This window comes from Haliotis rufescens, unplaced genomic scaffold, assembly GCF_023055435.1.
Source record: "Haliotis rufescens isolate VD_foot unplaced genomic scaffold, xgHalRufe1.0.p SCAF_54, whole genome shotgun sequence".
Classification (NCBI taxonomy): domain Eukaryota; kingdom Metazoa; phylum Mollusca; class Gastropoda; order Lepetellida; family Haliotidae; genus Haliotis; species Haliotis rufescens.
This window is the reverse complement of record NW_025964268.1, coordinates 1,271,870-1,294,921: the sequence shown is the minus strand read 5'-3', so window position 1 is coordinate 1,294,921 and position 23,052 is coordinate 1,271,870. Positions and strand designations below refer to the sequence as shown.

At 42.7% G+C, this 23,052-nt stretch overlaps 1 protein-coding gene and 1 long non-coding RNA gene across 3 annotated transcripts in view; one reads left to right on the top strand and one right to left on the bottom strand.

Moving 5' to 3' along the window:
* LOC124138465 (glutamic acid-rich protein-like) overlaps positions 1-18,157 on the bottom strand; it is a 102,664-nt gene extending 84,507 nt beyond the window's left edge. Inside the window, exons 1-12 of one of the 2 annotated variants that reach the window (XR_007218569.1) lie at positions 18,088-18,157; positions 17,891-17,981; positions 15,416-15,632; positions 13,667-13,717; positions 12,900-12,947; positions 7,813-7,899; positions 5,699-5,735; positions 4,207-4,274; positions 3,948-4,007; positions 3,386-3,440; positions 2,711-2,810; positions 903-966 (exon numbers count right to left, since the gene is read on the bottom strand). Coding sequence is in view for 1 of the 2 variants with exons in the window: in XM_046505104.2 (XP_046361060.1) it covers positions 2,734-2,810; positions 3,386-3,440; positions 3,948-4,007; positions 4,207-4,273; positions 5,698-5,735; positions 7,813-7,899; positions 12,900-12,947; positions 13,667-13,717; positions 15,416-15,632; positions 17,891-17,981; positions 18,088-18,133 (837 nt within the window). In the remaining variant the exon portion in view is untranslated. Of the gene's footprint in view, positions 1-534; positions 967-2,710; positions 2,811-3,385; positions 3,441-3,947; positions 4,008-4,206; positions 4,275-5,697; positions 5,736-7,812; positions 7,900-12,899; positions 12,948-13,666; positions 13,718-15,415; positions 15,633-17,890; positions 17,982-18,087 lie in introns of those variants that run through there. The other variant, XM_046505104.2, reaches the window with a different exon arrangement.
* Positions 18,158-20,616: 2,459 nt separating this feature from the next.
* LOC125374219 lies at positions 20,617-21,469 on the top strand. Its single transcript, XR_007218566.1, has 3 exons — positions 20,617-20,694; positions 21,070-21,135; positions 21,379-21,469. It is a non-coding gene; the product is annotated as an uncharacterized LOC125374219 (long non-coding RNA).
* Positions 21,470-23,052: the final 1,583 nt, after the last annotated feature.

Here is a 23,052-nt window from a genome sequence, read left to right as displayed (position 1 = left end):
TTTGGTGATTTTCACGTCTTTTCAAGGTTGACACTAAAAATCAAGGCCTTTCAAGAGGGAACTTAAATTCAAAGGCCTTTTCAAGCTTGAACGAACCTTGTCAATACAAAGCTATGATGGTGAATGGGTCCGTGGTATATATCATAAGATGCTGGAGATACAATAGACTGGACAATGGGGGGGGGATGAAGAGGAATAATGCTTAACATGTATCCAGGAGCATAGTCAACACAACAGCGTTCCCAAAAACATTTCCACATGCAAAACAACCTGGAATGAACTGGTTTGAAAGTAAAAAACCTTTTCCTCACTGGTAGACAGAAATGGGGTTTCTGAAATTCAAATGCCCTTGCAACTTTTTCAACACACGATGAATGTTTGCCCAAATTTTCTATCCATTGAAATAGTCTCTGCTACAACACAACAGACAATGAAATGTATGCTTGTAAATTTCAGCGAAAAGTTGTCTCAAAATTGTGCTACATTGTTCATATTTGTGATGCAATTAAAACTAGGGTGTTTTTTCCTCAATGATAAAACCTCAACGGACTAATTTCTTTCAAAATTACATGAGACTGAGAAGAAATCTTTGATACAACCATTTCCATGATGTTATCAGACGTGTTTAACCACCAACATGGTTCAATAAGAAAATACCACTCTTCATCTAACGTCAGAAAAATAGACCTTCACATGGCACATGATAAAAATTAGCATATGATGTAATTAGTTGTGATAGCATTTCACAACAAGTCCAATGTTCACACAGTTCAACAAGTGCACTGTAACCATGGCAACACAACTGAATATGTAGTGACCATGGCAACACAATTGAAGTGCACTGTAACCATGGTTACACAACTGAAATGGTACTGAACGACCAACTTGTGCAGGTCACTCACAGCGTCTTCAACAGGTGTCTTGTCCATCGCACTCATTCACTTAAAAAGCAACTAGTTACACAATCTGAAACAGAAATTGAAGAGAAGAATAAACTGATATGACAAAAAATAAAACAAAACTTGTGATCCTGACTTCATTGCAAGTATATATGAAATTGTCCTTGGTTCAAGACATACTACAAGATTGGGACATCTAGACAAGCAGGGTGAGTATTGGGACATCTAGACAAGCAAGGTGGGTATTGGGACATCTAGACAAGCAGGGTGGTTATTGGGACATCTACACAACTAGACAAGCAGGGTGGATATGGGACATCTAGACAAGGAGGGTGGGTATTGGGACATCTAGACAAGCAGGGTGGGTATTGGGACATCTAGACAAGGAGGGTGGGTATTGGGACATCTAGACAAGCAGGGTGGGTATTGGGACATCTAGACAAGCAGGGTGGGTATTGGGACATCTAGACAAGGAGGGTGGGTATTGGGACATCTAGACAAGCAGGGAGGGTATTGGGACATCTAGACAAGGAGGGTGGGTATTGGGACATCTAGACAAGGAGGGTGGGTATTGGGACATCTAGACAAGCAGGTCAGGTATTGGGACATCAAGACATGCAGGGTGGGTATTGGGACATCTAGACAAGCAGGGAGGGTATTGGGACACATAGACAAGGAGGGTGGGTATTAGGACATCTAGACAAGCAGGGTGGGTATTGGGACATCTAGACAAGCAGGGAGGGTATTGGGACATCTAGACAAGCAGGGAGGGTATTGGGACATCTAGACAAGCAGGGAGGGTATTGGGACATCTAGACAAGCAGGGTGGGTATTGGGACATCTAGACAAGCAGGGTGGGTATTGGGACATCTAGACAAGCAGGGTTGGTAATGGGACATCAAGACCACAACAATTATCTTTAACAGTATAAAAAGTTCATAGAGCTAACTTTCTGAGCAGACTTTCAACTATTTGAGGGAGTAAATGAGTTGGGTTCAGTATGATCTAAGACATGTTCAGAAAGGTCTAAGTATGGTCAGAGTGGTCCAACACATGGCCAGGTCTAACCAACATATAGTAGGGTCTAACCCATGTTCAGGTGAGTTCAACCTCATGTCGAGTTTGGATGGTTGGTTTGTTGTTAAACGCCGCACTCAGCATGTTTAGTAGAGTCTAATGAATGTTCAGTAGGATCTAAGCCATGTTCAGCAGGGTCTAGCCCATGTTCAGCAGGGTCTAACCCATGTTCAGTAGGGTCTAACCCATGTTCAGCAGGGTCTAACCCAAGTTCAGCAGGGTCTAATCCCGGTTCAGCAGGGTCTAGCCCATGTTCAGCAGGGTCTAACCCATGTTCAGTAGGGTCTAACCCATGTTCAGCAGGGTCTAGCCCATGTTCAGCAGGGTCTAACCCATGTTCAGCAGGGTCTAACCCAAGTTCAGCAGGGTCTAACCCCGGTTCAGCAGGGTCTAGCCCATGTTCAGCAGGGTCTAACCCATGTTCAGCAGGGTCTAACCCATGTTCAGCAGGGTCTAGCCCATGTTCAGCAGGGTCTAACCCAAGTTCAGCAGGGTCTAACCCTGGTTCAGCAGGGTCTAACCCTGGTTCAGCAGGGTCTAACCCCGGTTCAGCAGGGTCTAACCAATCTTCAGCAGGGTCTAGCCGATGTTCAGCAGGGTCTAACCTATGTTCAGTAGGGTCTAACCCATGTGCAGCAGGGTCTAACCCTGATTTAGCAGGGTCTAGCCCATGTTCAGCAGGGTCTAACCCATGTTCAGTTGGGTCTAGATTAGGTCTAATCAGTAGGGTCTACCTTCATGTAGATTCACTGCTGCTTCACTCAAGGTCATCCATGCTTCTGATGTGTTTGGTCAACCACTTCATCATCCCGAACATCCGAACCCGCTTCCTGCCTGCCACACAAACACAAGGGTTGACACTATGTTCTGTGCCTATTATCAACATTTGATGACCAGATTTGTTTGTTTGTTGTTTAACGCAGCATTCAGCAATATTCCAGCTATATGACGACTGTCTGTAAATAATCAAGTCTGGACCAGACCATCCAGTGATTGATATCATGAGCTTCGATCCACGCAATTTGGATATGATGACATGCATCAACCAAGTCAGCGAGCCTGACCACCTGATCCCATTATTCGCCTCTTGCGACAAGCATGGGTTGCTGAAGATCTATTCTACCCCAGATCTTCATCGGTCTGATGACCAGGGATCAACAGTTCAAACATGGTTTTGAATAAATCTCAAACTGGCTGCAGATTCTCAATTTGATACTAAACTCAATTACTGGTTACTGAGCTGATCAGTGTGGGAGGTACCCTCATTGTCACTCAGTTACCATGGTAACACATTTATAAATATAATATTCAGCTTGTTCAGTCAAAAGGTACATCTCCGTATGTGGCCATGAGAACATAAGAACACTATTTCATAGAAAAAAGACTATCGATATGAAGAGAATAATTACCAAATATCTTTTGTAGTTCTTCGTCACAAACCATAAATTGTTTATTCTTGGGATCCTGAAACACAAGTCATTAGAGCCTACAGGTCTATAAAACAATATACACAACAATGCATTAATAAAAATCAGTTTAAAATTGATAAAACAAAGAACATGCCAAAAAATGTTCCGAATGTTCCCTGAATACACATGTGACATTTTGTGACACCAAGGAGGTCAGACAAACAAAGGAGTGTTAACTGTTGATGTTTGTGTGTTTGTTTGTTATTCTCCATCTAATATACAATCATGTATGTAAGCAAGTATGTTACTTCATGTTTGTTTGTTGTTAAACGCCGCACTCAGAAATACTCCAGCCAAATGACAGCGGTCTGTAAATAATCGAGTCTGGACCAGACAATCCAGTGATTGATATCATGAGCATTGATCCACGTATTTGGGACACCATGACAAGCATCAACCAAGTCAGTGAGCCTGACCCTGTTCGCTGCCTCTTACAACAAGCATGGGTTGTTGCAGACAGACCTTTTCTAACCCGGATCTTCACGGGTCTACGGATGCCTACCTGCAGTTCTCGCTCCCTCATCACCTCCCACATCCGCTTCACTATTTCATGCCGAGACAACTGAAACACAGGACATAAACAGTTGGGAAACATACATGTACCTGTGAAAAAATAGGACCAATACAAGTTTGATCTGTTTTCAAACCAAAAACATACATTTTTTGCTTTCCATTTTGTATTTGTAACCAGTTGAAACCAACAAGCACTGCATACATGTGCAGTTTATTTTGAACAGATATCAGCACAACACTTGTCCTACCTGGTCCTGACCAATGACAGCAGCCAGCTCCGGTGACAGCTGACACGGCTTGCTGTACATGGATGTTCCTGAAGCAAGAGTGAGTGAGTGAGTGAGTGAGTGAGTGAGTGCTGTACATGGATGTTCCTGAAGCAAGAGTGAGTGAGTGAGTGAGTGAGTGAGTGAGTGAGTGCTGTACATGGATGTTCCTGAAGCAAGAGTGAGTGAGTGAGTGAGTGAGTGAGTGAGTGAGTGAGTGCTGTACATGGATGTTCCTGAAGCAAGAGTGAGTGAGTGAGTGAGTGAGTGAGTGAGTGAGTGAGTGAGTGAGTGAGTGCTGTACATGGATGTTCCTGAAGCAAGAGTGAGTGAGTGAGTGAGTGAGTGAGTGAGTGAGTGAGTGAGTGCTGTACATGGATGTTCCTGAAGCAAGAGTGAGTGAGTGAGTGAGTGAGTGAGTGAGTGAGTGAGTGAGTGAGTGAGTGAGTGGGTGGGTGGGTGGGTGAGTGAGTGAGTGAGTGAGTGAGTGAGTGCTGTACATGGATGTTCCTGAAGCAAGAGTGAGTGAGTGAGTGAGTGAGTGAGTGAGTGAGTGAGTGAGTGCTGTACATGGATGTTCCTGAAGCAAGAGTGAGTGAGTGAGTGAGTGAGTGAGTGAGTGAGTGAGTGAGTGAGTGGGTGGGTGGGTGGGTGGGTGGGTGGGTGGGTGGGTGAGTGAGTGAGTGAGTGAGTGAGTGAGTGAGTGAGTGAGTGAGTGCTGTACATGGATGTTCCTGAAGCAAGAGTGAGTGAGTGAGTGAGTGAGTGAGTGGGTGGGTGGGTGAGTGAGTGAGTGAGTGAGTGAGTGAGTGAGTGAGTGAGTGAGTGAGTGAGTGAGTGAGTGAGTGAGTGAGTGAGTGAGTGAGTGAGTGAGTGAGTGAGTGAGTGAGTGGTTTAACACTATAACAATATCACAGCTCATCGCCAATCCTTCACATAACCCCATCTCCATGGCCTAATGGATAGAGTGTCTGCCAGGAAAGACGGTGGTGGTACTTGTTGTTGATCTGACTGGCGCTTGGCATTAAGAGTAGGACTCAAGGACTCGGAGTCAGTACACTGTGTCTGAGGGGTATTCATATTAAACTGCAGCATGGTACCTCAGTGTTCTAGCATGAGTCTGGAATACCACAAGCAGATCCATAACCTCTTATGTTCTCGTACACGGTGATCACATTTAGACTCAATTCCTGACCATGACGCTTACCACCTTCCCCTGATTTATAATATAAGTAGTATGCATGTTGTCTGTTGACACAAACAGGAACTTTCCAGCTTTCCACTGTCATGAAGCCCCATGTTAGATTGCAGAACCTACTCACAATCCTAGTTGTGCCTTTCATTATTATTTCTCCCAGCTCATTAGCATCATTAGCCAAAGAATGATGCAGTCTTTATGACAAATGCTCACATGAATCTTCAGTCAAGGTGAGCAAAACAAAGAGAAAGAAAGAAAATCAACTGAAGATAATACCTTTCCTTTCTTTCTTTTCTTTGGGTTTCCTGGGGGCCTGTGAACAACAAAGTCACACATTCACTGAGTGAGGGAGTGAGCAAAATATCTAGGTACAATTGTAATTCCAGGGTAATTATTCAGGAAAAATACACAGAGGTTTCTTATCAAGGACACAAAGAAACAGCCCATCAGTTGACTGTATAAATCATACCCAGCTCAATGGCAACACATATATACCGTATTCGACATAATAAGCGCCCCACTCTAATAAGCACCCACAGCGATATTTGCTCATATATTGGCTGGTGAACAATCCCAATTAGAACCCTTCTGATTGATCAATGTACACAAGACTTATTTATTCATGTATAATACACCCTCATGTGTTAAATGCACCCTTAATTATGGGCAATTAAATTCTGGAAAAACATATCTGTCATGTATAATACGCACAGACTTTTCTTTTGTATCATTTCAGACTGTAAGCATAAAGAACGAAATTTACGAACTTTTAACCCTTTCACCAAAATTATTTTCTAATGAGAGCCCCCTATTTCTAATTTTGAGAGCGCCCTGGGCGCTTATTACGTTGAATATGTTAATGTAAGATGGAATGAGTGTTTTGAATGCCGCTGTATTGTTTATTCCGAATGGGTAAATCTCTGCGTGAACTGACAAATGATCTACAGGAAGTCGTGTCAGGCGGACATCATAATCAGCCAATCAGGGCCTCGTTCCACAAAGCATTCCTAGCACTATGGTGATCATAACTCCCATACTTTAACAAAGACCTACAACGTTGCATGAGGTGATAATAACGGCAATATGCCACCACACAGGGTGACGTCACCAGAATATCTGAGGTTTGTTTGCTTGGTGTTAAATGCTGCACCTATTCCAGCAATAACCAAGTCTGAACCATGAGATAGGGGTAGGATGACATGCAACCAAGTCACTGAGTATGACCACCCGATCATGTTAATCATGGGTTGCTGAAGACCAACTCTAACTCGGCAAGCCTCGGAGTTTTAAACTGTTCGTGACTCCTGTTGACATATTTGATATCAAGAGATTCTCTATTTGTGTTTGGCTGGATTCTCAGCCCTGTGAATGCCAGTGAAAACATATCAGCCAGGAGTATCAGTAATGATGTGAGGCTGCATCACAAGGTATGTCCTGGTTCACTCCAGTGAGTATATATGTTCAAAACAAAACCTTGTAAGATGTAAGGTCAGATGCAGGGCCACACATTCCCCGTTCCCCCCAACAAAGGAGTCCCGGGGACCTGGGCTTCCCTGGTCTCCCTACAGTGGAATCTCCAGGTGATACCCAGTAATGTACTTTGTCATGCCGTATATGGACATATGTACAGGTGTCCAGATATACATCTTCCCGAGGCAAGGGAGTTAACTGACTGTAAAAGTCCAGTTTCCACCCTGGAATTCCTGGGCTCGATCGTAGCGCCATCAGTGGTTATTACGAGTTATGTCCCTTCTAAGCCTCTCCTATGGACCAATCAGATTCCACCTCTCGTATCACTTGCATTTGTTTCATACAAAATGGTGGCGCCCACTCAGGACAATCTGATCGATAATCAAGATCTATATTGTGATAACACAGGTTTTACCACGCGAAATGCATCAAATCATGTGAGCACCTTGATTAAAATCATGAAAAGACTTGGGAAATATCTGTTGACGAGTTGGCGGTGCAGATGCTTTGCAAATCCTGCAATCGACTGAAATCTGCACAACAGTTTACTAACCGGATTTCGATTTCAGTGAGCGATTTTGATTGGACTATGCATAGACTCATTAGTCCAGCCAAAATGAAAATCCATAATACCAGCCTAGTTTGGCAAGGGTGGAAACTTGACTTTTATAGTCAGTTAACTCCCTTGCCTTGGGAAGATGGATTTGTAGGACATGAACCGATTGTCATTTGATATGTCCTCAAGATATATAATTAGGTAACAATAAGAAAGTCCTTTGAAAAGTTCATAAAATAATGAAAATGTCCTGATGCGTAGTGTCGCCACAAAAAAAAAATTCAAATAAATATTCAGTTTCAACAAACAATGTGACAGAGAAATAGTTAATTATTTTTGTGCTGGATATGACAGCTGTACTCACTACAGGTTTCTTCTGTGGCCGCCGCCGGGTCCTGAGATTCATCTCTTCCTCTTGCTGCAGCTGCTTGGCCAGCACCTCATCATCTACCTGTCACACAGAGGAGGAGCTGGCTGAACATACTGTCAGGGAGGGAGGGAGCTGGCTGAACATACTGTCAGGGAGGGAGGGAGGGAGCTGGCTGAACATACTGTCAGGGAGGGAGGGAGGGAGCTGGCTTAACTTACTGTCAGGGAGGGAGTTGGCTGAACATACTGTCAGGGAGGGAGGGAGGGAGGGAGTTGGCTGAACATACTGTCAGGGAGGGAGGGAGCTGGCTGAACATACTGTCAGGGAGGGAGGGAGGGAGGGAGGGAGGGAGTTGGCTGAACATACTGTCAGGGAGGGAGGGAGGGAGTTGGCTGAACATACTGTCAGGGAGGGAGGGAGCTGGCTGAACATACTGTCAGGGAGGGAGGGAGGGAGGGAGGGAGGGAGTTGGCTGAACATACTGTCAGGGAGGGAGGGAGGGAGGGAGAGAGGGAGGGAGCTGGCTTAACTTACTGTCAGGGAGGGAGGGAGTTTGCTGAACTTACTGTCAGGGAGAGAGGGAGGGAGCTGGCTTAACATACTGTCAGGGAGGGAGGGAGTTGGCTTAACTTACTGTCAGGGAGGGAGGGAGGGAGTAGGCTTAACATACTGTCAGGGAGGGAGGGAGTTGGCTTAACTTACTGTCAGGGAGGGAGAGAGGGAGGGAGTTGGCTTAACATACAGTCAGGGAGGGAGGGAGTTGGCTTAACTTACTGTCAGGGAGGGAGGGAGGGAGCTGGCTTAACATACTGTCAGGGAGGTAGGGAGGGAGTAGGCTTAACATACAGTCAGGGAGTGAGGGAGTTGGCTTAACTTACTGTCAGGGAGGGAGGGAGGGAGGGGGGAGGGAGGGAGGGAGTAGGCTTAACTTACTGTCAGGGAGTGAGGGAGTTGGCTAATCTTACTGTCAGGGAGGGAGAGAGGGAGGGAGTTGGCTTAACATACTGTCAGGGAGGGAGGGAGTTGGCTTAACTTACTGTCAGGGAGGGAGGGAGTTGGCTTAACTTACTGTCAGGGAGAGAGGGAGCTGGCTTAACTTACTGTCAGGGAGGGAGGGAGGGAGTTGGCTTAACTTACTGTCAGGGAGGGAGGGGGGAGCTGGCTTAACTTACTGTCAGGGAGGGAGGGAGGGAGCTGGCTTAACATACTGTCAGCGAGGGAGGGAGTTGGCTTAACTTACTGTCAGGGAGGGAGGTAGGGAGCTGGCTTAACTTACTGTCAGGGAGAGAGGGAGGGAGCTGGCTTAACTTACTGTCAGGGAGGGAGGGAGTTGGCTTAACTTACTGTCAGGGAGGGAGGGAGTTGGCTTAACTTACTGTCAGGGAGGGAGGGAGGGAGCTGGCTTAACTTACTGTCAGGGAGGGAGGGAGGGAGCTGGCTTAACTTACTGTCTGGGAAGGAGAGAGGGAGGGAGCTGGCTTAACTTACTGTCAGGGAGGGAGGGAGTTGGCTTAACTTACTGTCAGGGAGGGAGGGAGGGAGCTGGCTTAACTTACTGTCAGGGAGAGAGGGAGGGAGCTGGCTTAACTTACTGTCAGGGAGGGAGGGAGGGAGTTGGCTTAACATACTGTCAGGGAAGGAGGGAGGGAGCTGGCTTAACATACTGTCAGGGAGGGAGGGAGGGAGCTGGCTTAACTTACTGTCAGGGAGGGAGGGAGGGAGTTGGTTTAACATACTGTCAGGGAGGGGGGAGTTGGTTTAACATACTGTCAGGGAGGGAGGGAGCTGGCTTAACATACTGTCAGGGAGGGACGGAGGGAGTTGGTTTAACATACTGTCAGGGAGGGGGGAGTTGGTTTAACATACTGTCAGGGAGGGAGGGAGTTGGCTTAACTTACTGTCAGGGAGGGAGGGAGGGAGTTGGTTTAACATACTGTCAGGGAGGGAGGGAGGGAGCTGGCTTAACATACTGTCAGAGAGAGAGGGAGGGAGTTGGCTTAACATACTGTCAGGGAGGGAGGGAGCTGGCTTAACTTACTGTCAGGGAGGGAGAGAGGGAGGGAGTTGGTTTAACCTACTGTCAGAGAGAGAGGGAGGGAGTTGGCTTAACTTACTGTCAGGGAGGGAGGGAGGGAGCTGGCTTAACATACTGTCAGGGAGGTAGGGAGGGAGTAGGCTTAACATACAGTCAGGGAGTGAGGGAGTTGGCTTAACTTACTGTCAGGGAGGGAAGGAGGGAGGGGGGAGGGAGGGAGGGAGTAGGCTTAACTTACTGTCAGGGAGTGAGGGAGTTGGCTAATCTTACTGTCAGGGAGGGAGAGAGGGAGGGAGTTGGCTTAACATACTGTCAGGGAGGGAGGGAGTTGGCTTAACTTACTGTCAGGGAGGGAGGGAGTTGGCTTAACTTACTGTCAGGGAGAGAGGGAGCTGGCTTAACTTACTGTCAGGGAGGGAGGGAGGGAGTTGGCTTAACTTACTGTCAGGGAGGGAGGGGGGGAGCTGGCTTAACTTACTGTCAGGGAGGGAGGGAGGGAGCTGGCTTAACATACTGTCAGCGAGGGAGGGAGTTGGCTTAACTTACTGTCAGGGAGGGAGGTAGGGAGCTGGCTTAACTTACTGTCAGGGAGAGAGGGAGGGAGCTGGCTTAACTTACTGTCAGGGAGGGAGGGAGTTGGCTTAACTTACTGTCAGGGAGGGAGGGAGTTGGCTTAACTTACTGTCAGGGAGGGAGGGAGGGAGCTGGCTTAACTTACTGTCAGGGAGGGAGGGAGGGAGCTGGCTTAACTTACTGTCTGGGAAGGAGAGAGGGAGGGAGCTGGCTTAACTTACTGTCAGGGAGGGAGGGAGTTGGCTTAACTTACTGTCAGGGAGGGAGGGAGGGAGCTGGCTTAACTTACTGTCAGGGAGAGAGGGAGGGAGCTGGCTTAACTTACTGTCAGGGAGGGAGGGAGGGAGTTGGCTTAACATACTGTCAGGGAAGGAGGGAGGGAGCTGGCTTAACATACTGTCAGGGAGGGAGGGAGGGAGCTGGCTTAACTTACTGTCAGGGAGGGAGGGAGGGAGTTGGTTTAACATACTGTCAGGGAGGGGGGAGTTGGTTTAACATACTGTCAGGGAGGGAGGGAGCTGGCTTAACATACTGTCAGGGAGGGACGGAGGGAGTTGGTTTAACATACTGTCAGGGAGGGGGGAGTTGGTTTAACATACTGTCAGGGAGGGAGGGAGTTGGCTTAACTTACTGTCAGGGAGGGAGGGAGGGAGTTGGTTTAACATACTGTCAGGGAGGGAGGGAGGGAGCTGGCTTAACATACTGTCAGAGAGAGAGGGAGGGAGTTGGCTTAACATACTGTCAGGGAGGGAGGGAGCTGGCTTAACTTACTGTCAGGGAGGGAGGGAGGGAGTTGGTTTAACCTACTGTCAGAGAGAGAGGGAGGGAGTTGGCTTAACTTACTGTCAGGGAGGGAGGGAGGGAGTTGGCTTAACTTACTGTCAGGGAGGGAGGGAGGGAGCTGGCTTAACTTACTGTCAGGGAGGGAGGGAAGGAGAGAGGGAGGGAGCTGGCTTAACTTACTGTCAGGGAGGGAGGGAAGGAGAGAGGGAGGGAGCTGGCTTAACTTACTGTCAGGGAGGGAGGGAGTTGGCTTAACTTACTGTCAGGGAGGGAGGGAAGGAGAGAGGGAGGGAGCTGGCTTAACTTACTGTCAGGGAGGGAGGGAAGGAGAGAGGGAGAGAGCTGGCTTAACTTACTGTCAGGGAGGGAGGGAGCTGGCTTAACTTACTGTCAGGGAGGGAGGGAGGGAGCTGGCTTAACTTACTGTCAGGGAGGGAGGGAGGGAGTTGGCTTAACTTACTGTCAGGGAGGGAGGGAAGGAGAGAGGGAGGGAGCTGGCTTAACATACTGTCAGGGAGGGAGGGAGGGAGGGAGGGAGGGAGTTGGCTTAACTTACTGTCAGGGAGGGAGGGAGGGAGGGAGGGAGTTGGCTTAACTTACTGTCAGGGAGGGAGGGAGGGAGCTGGCTTAACTTACTGTCAAGGAGGGAGGGAGTCCGCTTAACTTACTGTGAGGGAAGGATCTGGCTGAACATACTGTCAGGGAGAGAGGGAGGGAGTTGGCTTAACTTACTGTCAGGGAGGGAGGGAGTTGGCTTAACTTGCTGTCAGGGAGGGAGGGAGGGAGTTGGCTTAACTAGGCTTACTCTGCTTTGACGGAGGGAGTTGGCTTAACTACCGGTAGGCTTAAGTAGGACAGCAGTGGAAACATTTTTAGTCCACTTGTCTTCATAATGATAACATACAGCAAAACTCCTCAAAATGGCAAATTTTCTACTAGACCTTATAATACTTTAACTATTGCGCAGTATGACAAGGACTTCAGGACGGGTGCCAAATTCTAATGTTGGGGGTGTTGGCTTCACGAGGCATAAGTTTTCCCTGAAGGAATTGAAGGTGTCTGCACTGAGGGAATTGGCTTAACTCGGCTTAAGTCTGTGCTGAGGGAGTGAGAGAGGGAGTTAGCCTAACAGGACACGACACACCATCAACATCAATTAGCCTCTTATGGTGAGCATAGATTGCTGTGAAGCACTTCTAACCCGGAATGCCAATATGTAACGCAGGCTCCATAGTGTGTGGGAACCGGTGCTACAGCTGGTACACAAATCACTACTTTCACTTCATCAGCTTGTTGCCAATTAGCATCGCAAATATTAACTAATGATGAAGATGATATGTCTACCTCATGTATCGATACATACTTTGAGTGATGATACAATATGCATCACAATGCAAAATTTGTACTGTTTTTGCTTGAACTTAGTGTTCAATGCAACATTGAAAATATCTTTCCTGAACCTTTCCTATTTCTATGGACGTATTACAGTTAAATAAGTTCATATGGAGCCTGATACAATGAAACAGCAGTGTTTAGCACCAAGTTAAAACAAACAAGTATAATTTAGAAAATGAGTAAATTTTACTTTTAAAACATGAATTGATCCATTGGTAGGCATGTTGTGCATTGTATCGTCAGGTGTAAGCAATCAGTTCATTACTGTATCATTGCATCCCGAATGGAGACTTACCTCATCATCATCATCGTCTGATAATGCACTGTCTGATGTCTTCTTAGGCTGAAACAGAAATGTTCAGCAATGGTACCATAACATGAACCATATGCAAGTCTGTGTGAGGTGAGGTGAGGTGAGGTGAGGTGAGGTGAGGTGAGGTGAGGTGAGGTGAGGTGAGGTGAGGTGAGGTGAGGTGAGGTGAGGTGAGGTGAGGTGGTGAGGTGAGGTGAGGTGAGGTGAGGTGAGGTGAGGTGAGGTGGGTTTAACATCGCGTTCAAGATTATTGCACTTATATAGCAACTTGCATAGTGCTAGCCCAGTGAGATACCATGCCGCAGTTTAACATGAACACCCTACTCAGACACAGTATACTGACTTCATGCCGACCAGTCCTTGTTTCATCCCCTTACTGCCAAGCACCAGACAGGGTAACAAGATGTACCATCTTTTAACATCTTTCAGTATAGCATGGCCAGGGAACGAATCCCCGACCTTCCACACTCTGACGGACAGTAAGTCTGTGCCCAAATTAAACAGTGAAATCCCATTGGATCATACAAATGAATCACAACAGTTGCATGGGTTCCATCTGACAGCCTGCATAAATCACATGTACCGACTCTATTAGAGTATTACAGATCATCTGTCCCTCATGAATTAATGTTTTAAAAATAATTTCAATTGGGAATCGAGCAGATCCACAATTCCTCATTTCTGGTAGGTTATTCTGTAAATATTGGAGATATCTGGTCATGCGACCGCTGCTCCTAAAAGTCTTGTACCTGTGGTTTCTTTTCAACTTTCCTCTTCTTTATGACTGGAACAGGATCGGGCTGAAACACATCACACATATCTCAATACAAAACACATCACACACATCTATATACAAAACACATCACACATATCTCAATACAAAACACATCACACACATCTCTATACAAAACACATCACACATATCTCTATACAAAACACATCACACATATCTCAATACAAAACACATCACACACATCTCTATACAAAACACATCACACACATCTCTATACAAAACACATCACACATATCTTTATACAAAACACATCACACACATCTCAATACAAAACACATCACACACATCTCAATACAAAACACATCACACACATCTCAATACAAAACACATCACACACATCTCAATACAAAACACATCACACACATCTCTATACAAAACACATCACACACATCTCAATACAAAACACATCACACACATCTCAATACAAAACACATCACACACATCTCTATACAAAACACATCACACATATCTCTATACAAAACACATCACACACATCTCTATACAAAACACATCACACACATCTCTATACAAAACACATCACACACATCTCAAAACAAAACACATCACACACATCTCTATACAAAACACATCACACATATCTCAATACAAAACACATCACACACATCTCAAAACAAAACACATCACACACATCTCTATACAAAACACATCACACACATCTCAATACAAAACACATCACACACATCTCTATACAAAACACATCACACATATCTTTATACAAAACACATCACACACATCTCAAAACAAAACACATCACACATATCTCTATACAAAACACATCACACATATCTCTATACAAAACACATCACACACATCTCAAAACAAAACACATCACACACATCTCAATACAAAACACATCCCACATATCTCTATACAAAACACAGCACACATATCTCTATACAAAACACATCACACACATCTCAATACAAAACCTAGCATCCAGAGTCCAAATTGTATCATCAGTTCATGGACAGATTTCTGCCAAGCCTGTGCTTGGTCATTGTTTGTGTGTTGTTTACCATTGTGTCATGCCCTTCTATGTAATATTTCTGCTATATCACAGAATATAACGATGACTTGTAACCAGATCTTGCTCATAATATCATCACTGGTTCATCTCATGAGCCTGAAATATTTTTAGAACCAAGAAGATCCAGGCTAGAATTGGTATTCAGTAACTTATGCTTATCATAAGACTAAGAGACAACTAACAGGATCGGGTGGGCACTCTCACTGACTTAGGTGATTCATGTCATCATGACAAAATTACATAGATAAATGCTGATGATGTCAATCACTGGATTGTCTAGCCCATACTTGCTTTTTTACCAACCACTGTCATATAGCTGGAATATTTCAGAGTGCGGCATTAAACATTAAACAACGAACAAACAATTATTTTCAAGGCCTTATCAAGTAGCTGGAATATAGAATAAGGCGAGCAGAGCTGGGTAAGCTCGGGGGTTATCGACTATTGTTTACAAATCTTCAGAACGGTTGACTTCCCATCCCTCTACGGATCAGGTCACATTCCACAACAAGTTGTTAGCCCCATGATGAACGTAACTCACATGTTCTAACATAATTTGACGATAGTCTAAGCGCTAAGATGGCTTTTTTTATGGGTATCATTCATTCACTCAGATAAACCTCAATATCTCGTTTGTTATTCTGTAAACATTCTCACTGCATCAAACGATGAATCGGAGTCGTCTCCCATGTCTTCTGCATCACTTGTGTCTTTTTTCGCCCGGCCATTTTGTGTCATGTGATCATTGCCTTTTGATTTTATGTTGGTTGTTTTCCTTGATTTTGACTTAGGTTCTTCTTCTTGCTCCTCCTTCTCTTCCTCCTCTTGTCCTTCCGTAATCATCTTCATGGTAAGGGCATCGATCTCTTGTTTCCTGTGAACCCAAAAACACATCGTAACACGATCCCACCTTTAACGTGATCTGCCTTATTTATTGCAAACAGTCGCCTAAAGTGATGCAATTCACTGAGCAGAGTTGCTTCCCTTGGGCACGCCAGTAACCTGAAATCATGGGTTTGAGTCCCAGTTTGCACTGATTATGTTCCTAGGTTTGTCAGCACTATACCCATGAGAGTGGCTTTCACCAAAGTGGTTAATGTCTGAGACTTTCTTTCCTTCTGGTTTTCCCAACACATTAAGCTGACACGCCATGATGGAATACCCAACTAACTCACTGCAAACAGTGGTGCATGGTGATGGAACTAAAGTGAGTGAGTGAGTTAGGTTTTACGTCACATCGGGTGAAAATAAAGATGCTGTCGGCATACGAATCAATTAATGGGATAACTCAAATTCACATATTTTAGAAGGCTGACAGACCGCTGTCCATTTCCTGTCAAATTCGAGACCTTGTAATCAGTAGACGACAGTGCCATGTGTGTTACCCAGACACTAGCTTTGCATGATTAGGCCGAGCTCCAGACAAGCTGCGTATTTGTGCAAACATCACAAAATATATCACCATTACCCAATCAATTTTGAGTTGCGAGCGTAGAAATATGCATGGAAACAGTTTCTTAAAATAGTATACCACCACTTCGAGTTGCTGACCAATGTATTTGTTTCAACTTGTGTATACTCGGACCTCGTGGTACTGTGGCATTCATCGTATCGCGGCACTTGTGATTTCCGGTAGTTCACCTGGGACACGCCTCTTAGCGGCTGTCTTTTAATGCAAATCAGTAACCAGGAAGTGCTTGCTTTGCAAACAATTTCAATTTCCTCTAAATGTTCCGTCTGCTGTATGTAAGGAGTTATTAACGCGTTGATACTTACTTCTGGCATCTTTTTTAATATTGCCATACCCCCATCTATCATTGGACAATGATATAACCTGCAATTTCCCAAGGAGACTTTCTCTATTGACCTGAACTAGATCATCTGCATATTCATGGCGACTAATAAGGTAACGGAAGTTACGTAGTCCTCACATTTTCCCCCCTCTCTGTGCCCAGAATCTGTTAGGAGATCATAAGGGCCATAATGCCATACTTAGAAATACGTTCTTCAATAGTAGCCAAAAGATAAATACATACTTTGGGCATACTAGGAGTGCTTTTTATTTATTTATTGTTGACTTTTAACATTTTTCCAATTTTTTTTAACAAATTATTGTCATCCAATTCATTTCTGATATTTTGTTGATGTTTTTGTTTTATTTTTCTCCTACTTTTCGGTAAATATACATTGATAACCTATTACTGATAGAATTTTAGAATTTTACTTGTGCTGTCTTTGCACTTGTCTGAACAAATCACTGAAGTACGGCATCATCATACTATATGGTTGGTAGAATTATGTCCTCTTTTGTCCAATTCGGACCTCCATACACAACTTTTCTCTGTACCGCGATATGATGGAGTTCTCTCCCTTGTCAAACAGAGCGCGAGGCCCGGGTTTTACTCGGAGCTACTAATGTAAATAATGAACTTTTATCAGTAAGATATGCATTGTTTGATAAAATAAATGATATCTGATATAGAGAACACGAATAATCATAAAGGTTAGTGAGTGCATTTTGTTCCGTTTAGCGTACATGACAAGTATCGCGATACCCCGAGGTTGCAGGCTAAATGAGTAAATGTGCACTGGGGAAAAAAATCTCTGGAGGTAGGTAAATTAACTGGAAGGTTGATGTGCAGAATATAATGTATTTTTAAAATGAAAAATTCAAGACAATCAAATTGATTCTTCAGCTCTTCAAATAGTAGGTACACTGTAGAAGATATGTAGGCCTGCATGTAGACATGTATCCTACCTCAATAATTGATAGATGAAGCCATTACTTAACATATACAAACAAAGCATTACGCCATTTAACACTTACAGAAACAAATACAAATTTATTGTAATTAAAGGAGGAAATATCGATTCAGGAATAGAAACAGTTCCGTTTGTGCCTGTTTACACTAGGCGACAATAAACAGTCGCCATAGCGAGAATCGGGGAGTAAACACGTGTGGTTTCGCGACATCGCCCATCCGGTTCTCACGTGGTGACAACAAAATGTTTGTTTTGATCCCGTTTAGTGTAAACAAAACACATGCTATACAAATTGCTTGATAAGCGCTTAAATCTTTTGCAGGTAAACTAAAATATTTATCTGTTTCTACTTATTTTTCAACAAATTACCTCGCTGTAAGGTCGATTCCGAATGTATCTTCCAATTTTCGCCGAACTTTCTTCGCCGACAAAGAGTCGAGGTCGGCATCTTTCAAAATGTCTGAAAATTGAAATGGCAGAAAATACATTCAAATGATATAGGTTGCTTGTTGAATCTATCACTTTGATTTTATGTTCTCAACCATAATCTCAGCTGCATAACTTACTTTTAATGGCTTTCTTTAATTCTCCTGTTTTCACTGAGGCCGCCATGATGCAGATTCACACCAAGGGAAGTTACTCTAAATCTTTGTTAAAAATCGCTTTTTATCGTGGACGAAAACAAAAGGGGTTCGAATCCACGGAGAAAAATATTACGCGCTGTGGACTAGATCAAATGTTTATTAGGCGTGTAAGCTTGCCCCTTCACAAAAGGTTCGCAAAATCTGCATAATTTAAGAAATGGGCTAAAAATTATATTTGTATTGTTAAGTTTTAAAATGTATTCATATTAACACTAAATATACTCATAAGGATTAAATGCATTTTTCACAAATTGAGCATGAGCATATATTTGTCAAAAGCACGTAAGAAAGTCTTCTTAAGATATGAAGATAAAAACAGTTTATACAAACGCATGAAAGATCGTTATCCTACTTTTTCCTTTGTAAAAAGGTTTTCAAAATGTTGATTTTAGATGTTTACAGGACCGTCGGTTTCTATACATGTAACAGGGATGAATTTAGTGATTTTATATCGTGTACATAAATATAATTTTAATCATTTTTAGCTTATTTCAGGTTTTAGTGATCTGGCAGACGACGACAAGTTTGTGTGTGTGTGTGTGTGTGTGTGTGTGTGCGCGTGCGTGCGTGCCTGCATGCATGTATGTATGTATGTATGTATTTTTGTAGCCTGCAACCTCGGGGTATCGCGGTACTTGTCATGTACGCTAAACGGAACAAATTGCACTCACTAACCTTTATGATTATTCGTGTTCTCTATATCAGATGTCATTTATTTTATCTAACAATGCATATTTTACTGATAAAAGTTCATAATTTACATTAGTAGCTCCGAGTAAAACCCGGGCCTCGCGCTCTGTTTGACAAGGGAGAGAACTCCATCGTATCGCGGTACAGAGAAAAGTTGTGTATTGAGGTCCGAATTGGACAAAAAGAGGACATAATTCTACCAATTACTTGGTACGATCATGCCAGACATCAGTGATTTGCCCAGACAAGTGCAAAGACAGCACAAGTAAAATTCTAAATGTGTTATCAGCAATAGGTATTCAATGCATATTTACCGAAAAGTCAACATCAAAATATCAGAAATGATATTTTAAGATTGTTTAAAAAAAATTAGATGGCAATAATTTGTCACAAAATGGAAAAATGTTAAAAGTCAACAATAAATATATAAAAAGCACTCCTAGTATGGCCAAAGTATGTATTTATCTTTTGGTTACTAGTGAAGAACGTATTTCTAAGTTTGAAATTATGGCCCTTATGATATCCCAATAGATTCTGGGCACAGAGCGGGAAAAAATGTGCGGACTACGTAACTTCCGTTACCTTATTAGTCGCCATGAATATGCAGATGATCTAGTTCAGGTCGATCGAGAAAGTTTACTTGGGGAACTACGGGTTATATCATTGGCCATTGATAGATGGGGGTAAGGAATATTACAAAAGATGCCAGAAATATGTATCAACGCATTAATAACTCCTAACTTACAGCAGACGGAACATTCCGAGGAAATTGAAATTGTTTACGAAGTGTGCACTTCCTGGTTATTGATTAGCATTAATAGACAGCTGCCAAGAGGCGTGTCCCGCGTGAACTATCGGAAATCACAAATGCCGCGATACGATGAATGCCGCGGTACCATGGGGTCCGAGTATATGTATGTATGTATGTATGTATGTATGTATGTATGTATGTATGTATGTTGCAATTAGTTGTCCGATTGCCTCCGATTATGTTTACTGCACAGTTCTGTGTCACAGGGTATATAGTCTATTTGGGTTGATCTATTCTTATGAAGAAGAAGAAGAAGAAGAGGAAGAAGAAGAAGAAGAACATATTTTATTTATGTGTCACATGTTGTATGTGTACACATTAACCATAAATAACCTTACATACAATATCAGGCCATAAAAGGCCATTGAGACACAATGAACAATGAAAAACATTATTTACATAAAAGAAATACGACTTGCGGGATTGCGAAACCCAATAAATTTTTTACAATTTTAAGTAATGAAATGTGGCCTACGTGCAAACATTTTTTTTATAAATAAGTGCGGCAAGAGGTTATATGTATACGTGTTACAATTCATTAAGAACACTGGTCCACAGGAGAGAATGAAATAAATGGAGGATCAGACTTTATTAACCATAAATCATATCATATCATATCTTAAGTCAGAATAAAATGGACAATTAACGTGAAAATGTATCTCATCTTCTACAGCGTTATTGTTACATAATTTACAAATTCTACCCTGTAAAGGTGTGATAGGTTTAGCAAATCTACCAAATTCAACTTGTAAGGGTAATGTGCCGCAGCGTAACTTGCTATAAGGATACTACGATGGGACCTGTTCATAACACATGTAACATTGGGTTCAGCTGACAGCGAATGTTTGAACAATCTATAAATACGAAGCTTTCTATTTATGTCATTATCTTTGGTGTCTTAACAATAGCCCAGGCCCAACTTCTCAGTTGATTGGTCCTGTATCACATTTCCATGTCATCCGCCATGTTACTAACCAGTTGCACTGTGTGGGGACTGGGCACCAGTTGTAATATTGCCCAGTTCGAAGGTGAGTTATTATACATTTTAGTTGTTATATAACTTGTATATTAAAGTCTAATATAAATCATTGCATAAAATAGGTATAAATATGTTCATGATAAACCTAATGTAAGTATATACACAATCTTCCACTGTATAAATGTGCGCATAGTTTGTTTTCTATGTTTAATCTGGTCAATATGCTGGCTAGTAATTCTTGTTTTGTAACTGTTTTGTATGATGTTATGATGTATGATTGATATATCTCATCAATCCTGTATTGTAGAATTTCATAGTGGTAGTTACAATTATGAATATATGTTTCAGTGAGTTTAATGGTAGCCATTTATCTCTTATCTAGTTGACCAGAAAACACGTGATCAGTGTTTTGTCCTTTATATAGGATTCCTGCACGCGTTTTGCTGTCCCGCTACTGGGTACGGGGACACACTCCCGTGTCACCCATAGGGTAGGTGTCTGGCCACTTACTTTATAGTCTGTTTCATTATTATGCCGTGTTAATAGGATAGTCTTTATGTCAACATATATTTTGTTCATCACGTGTAAACGTGATCATATAAAGTCACCTGTATCATTTTGTTTTATTGTGTTATACCTGTATATGATTATAGACAGCCACATTTATGTACTTTGTTCATCATGATGTTATATGTTGTGTGATTTTATTATATGTATATTGTTTATTTATTAGTATTACAGAGTGTCTGCTCCAACTACCACGGAATAAACAGATATAGCATCACAAGCCGTAGCCTGTAGTTTATGTAATAAACAGATATAACATCACAAGCCGTAGCCTGTAGTTTATGTAATAAACAGATATAACATCACAAGCCGTAGCCTGTAGTTTATGTAATAAACATTTATAACATCACAAGCCGTAGCCTGTAGTTTATGTAATAAACAGATATAACATCACAAGCCGTAGCCTGTAGTTTATGTAATAAACAGATATAACATCACAAGCCGTAGCCTGTAGTTTATGAACGTAACCCATACCACCACTATCTCATGGCTGCAACATACATTAACATGAACAAGTCTTTGACTAAAACCCCCGTGAAGATCCAGGTTAGAATTGGTCTTCAACCCATGCCTGTCGTAAGAGGCGACTAACGGGATCGGGTGGTCAGACTGGTAAGGCTCGGTGATTTGGTTAATGCATAATCATCGTCTCCCAAAATGCGTAGATCGATGCTCATGATGTCAATCACTGGATTGTCTGTCCCGGACATGATTATTTACACACCACCGTCACACAGCTATCTATTATTTACATGTTTAAATATCCACCTAAAACGATCTCCATGTCCCTCGAAGACACGAAATATACAGAAATGGTATATAACTGTTACGCGATGATTTGTTGTATATATTTGATCAAGTGGATAATATTTCTATCAGAATTTGAAATAATGGTCCACGATACTTTATTATTGAATAAATAAAAAGTGACGAAGTTACACACTTAATCCATGAGAAAGTTGTGAGCCGGCTTTTGTTGAGAATAATATCATTAAGCATTTAGATGGCCAGGAAAATGCAAACTGTACTTTATGGGAAGATCTGGCATGCCAAGATTTTAGGATTGTATATTATGGTTTCTTTAGTTGCCGTATACGGTGTCATATTAGGTTAGCAGGAAAATATTTTACACTATCTGGTATCCATATCGCACATGTCGAGTCAAATGAAAACTTGACACTTTCTTTCGTTGACTTTAACCTAAGAGTCCAAACCTTGTTGACAATTTTAACTATAATCTTTATGAATAAAGTCACAAACATGTCCTAAAAAAAGATTAATGTCCTTGCACATCACAATTAATGACATAAAAACACAAAACATTGTCGAATAACGAATTTACCAGAATTTTCACGTGAAATATGTGAAATGGGTGTTGGAAATCCAAGATGGCTGTTACTGACGGTATACGGTCTCATATCTTGGATTACACCACATTATACGGGCTGTTGTTCTGCTCTCTGATTGGTCAATCTAACTTTCAGGCATGATAAAGTTGTAAGTACGTTCGGTGAAAAATACTACTCAAAAGTTGTTAAAGAATACACGAATCTTTCATATTACTATACAGTCCAACTGAGTTGTGTCGAAGTTGAAGGGACCTACGTTATAAATACTTCGGGTTATCCGAGGTTCGACATAAATGATAAATAAAGAAGGAATACGAGCGGACCATGCTTTTACTTCGAGACAACCGTGAGGTCGACACAACGGTATTTAAGATGTCATGTGTCGGGGTTCTTTGACTTCTTTTATGTTCTTTTTAAAATGTGTATATCATAAATGGACGATTTGGTCCGAATTCGGGATTAGGGATTTTCAACTTATTGGCAGTAGAGGT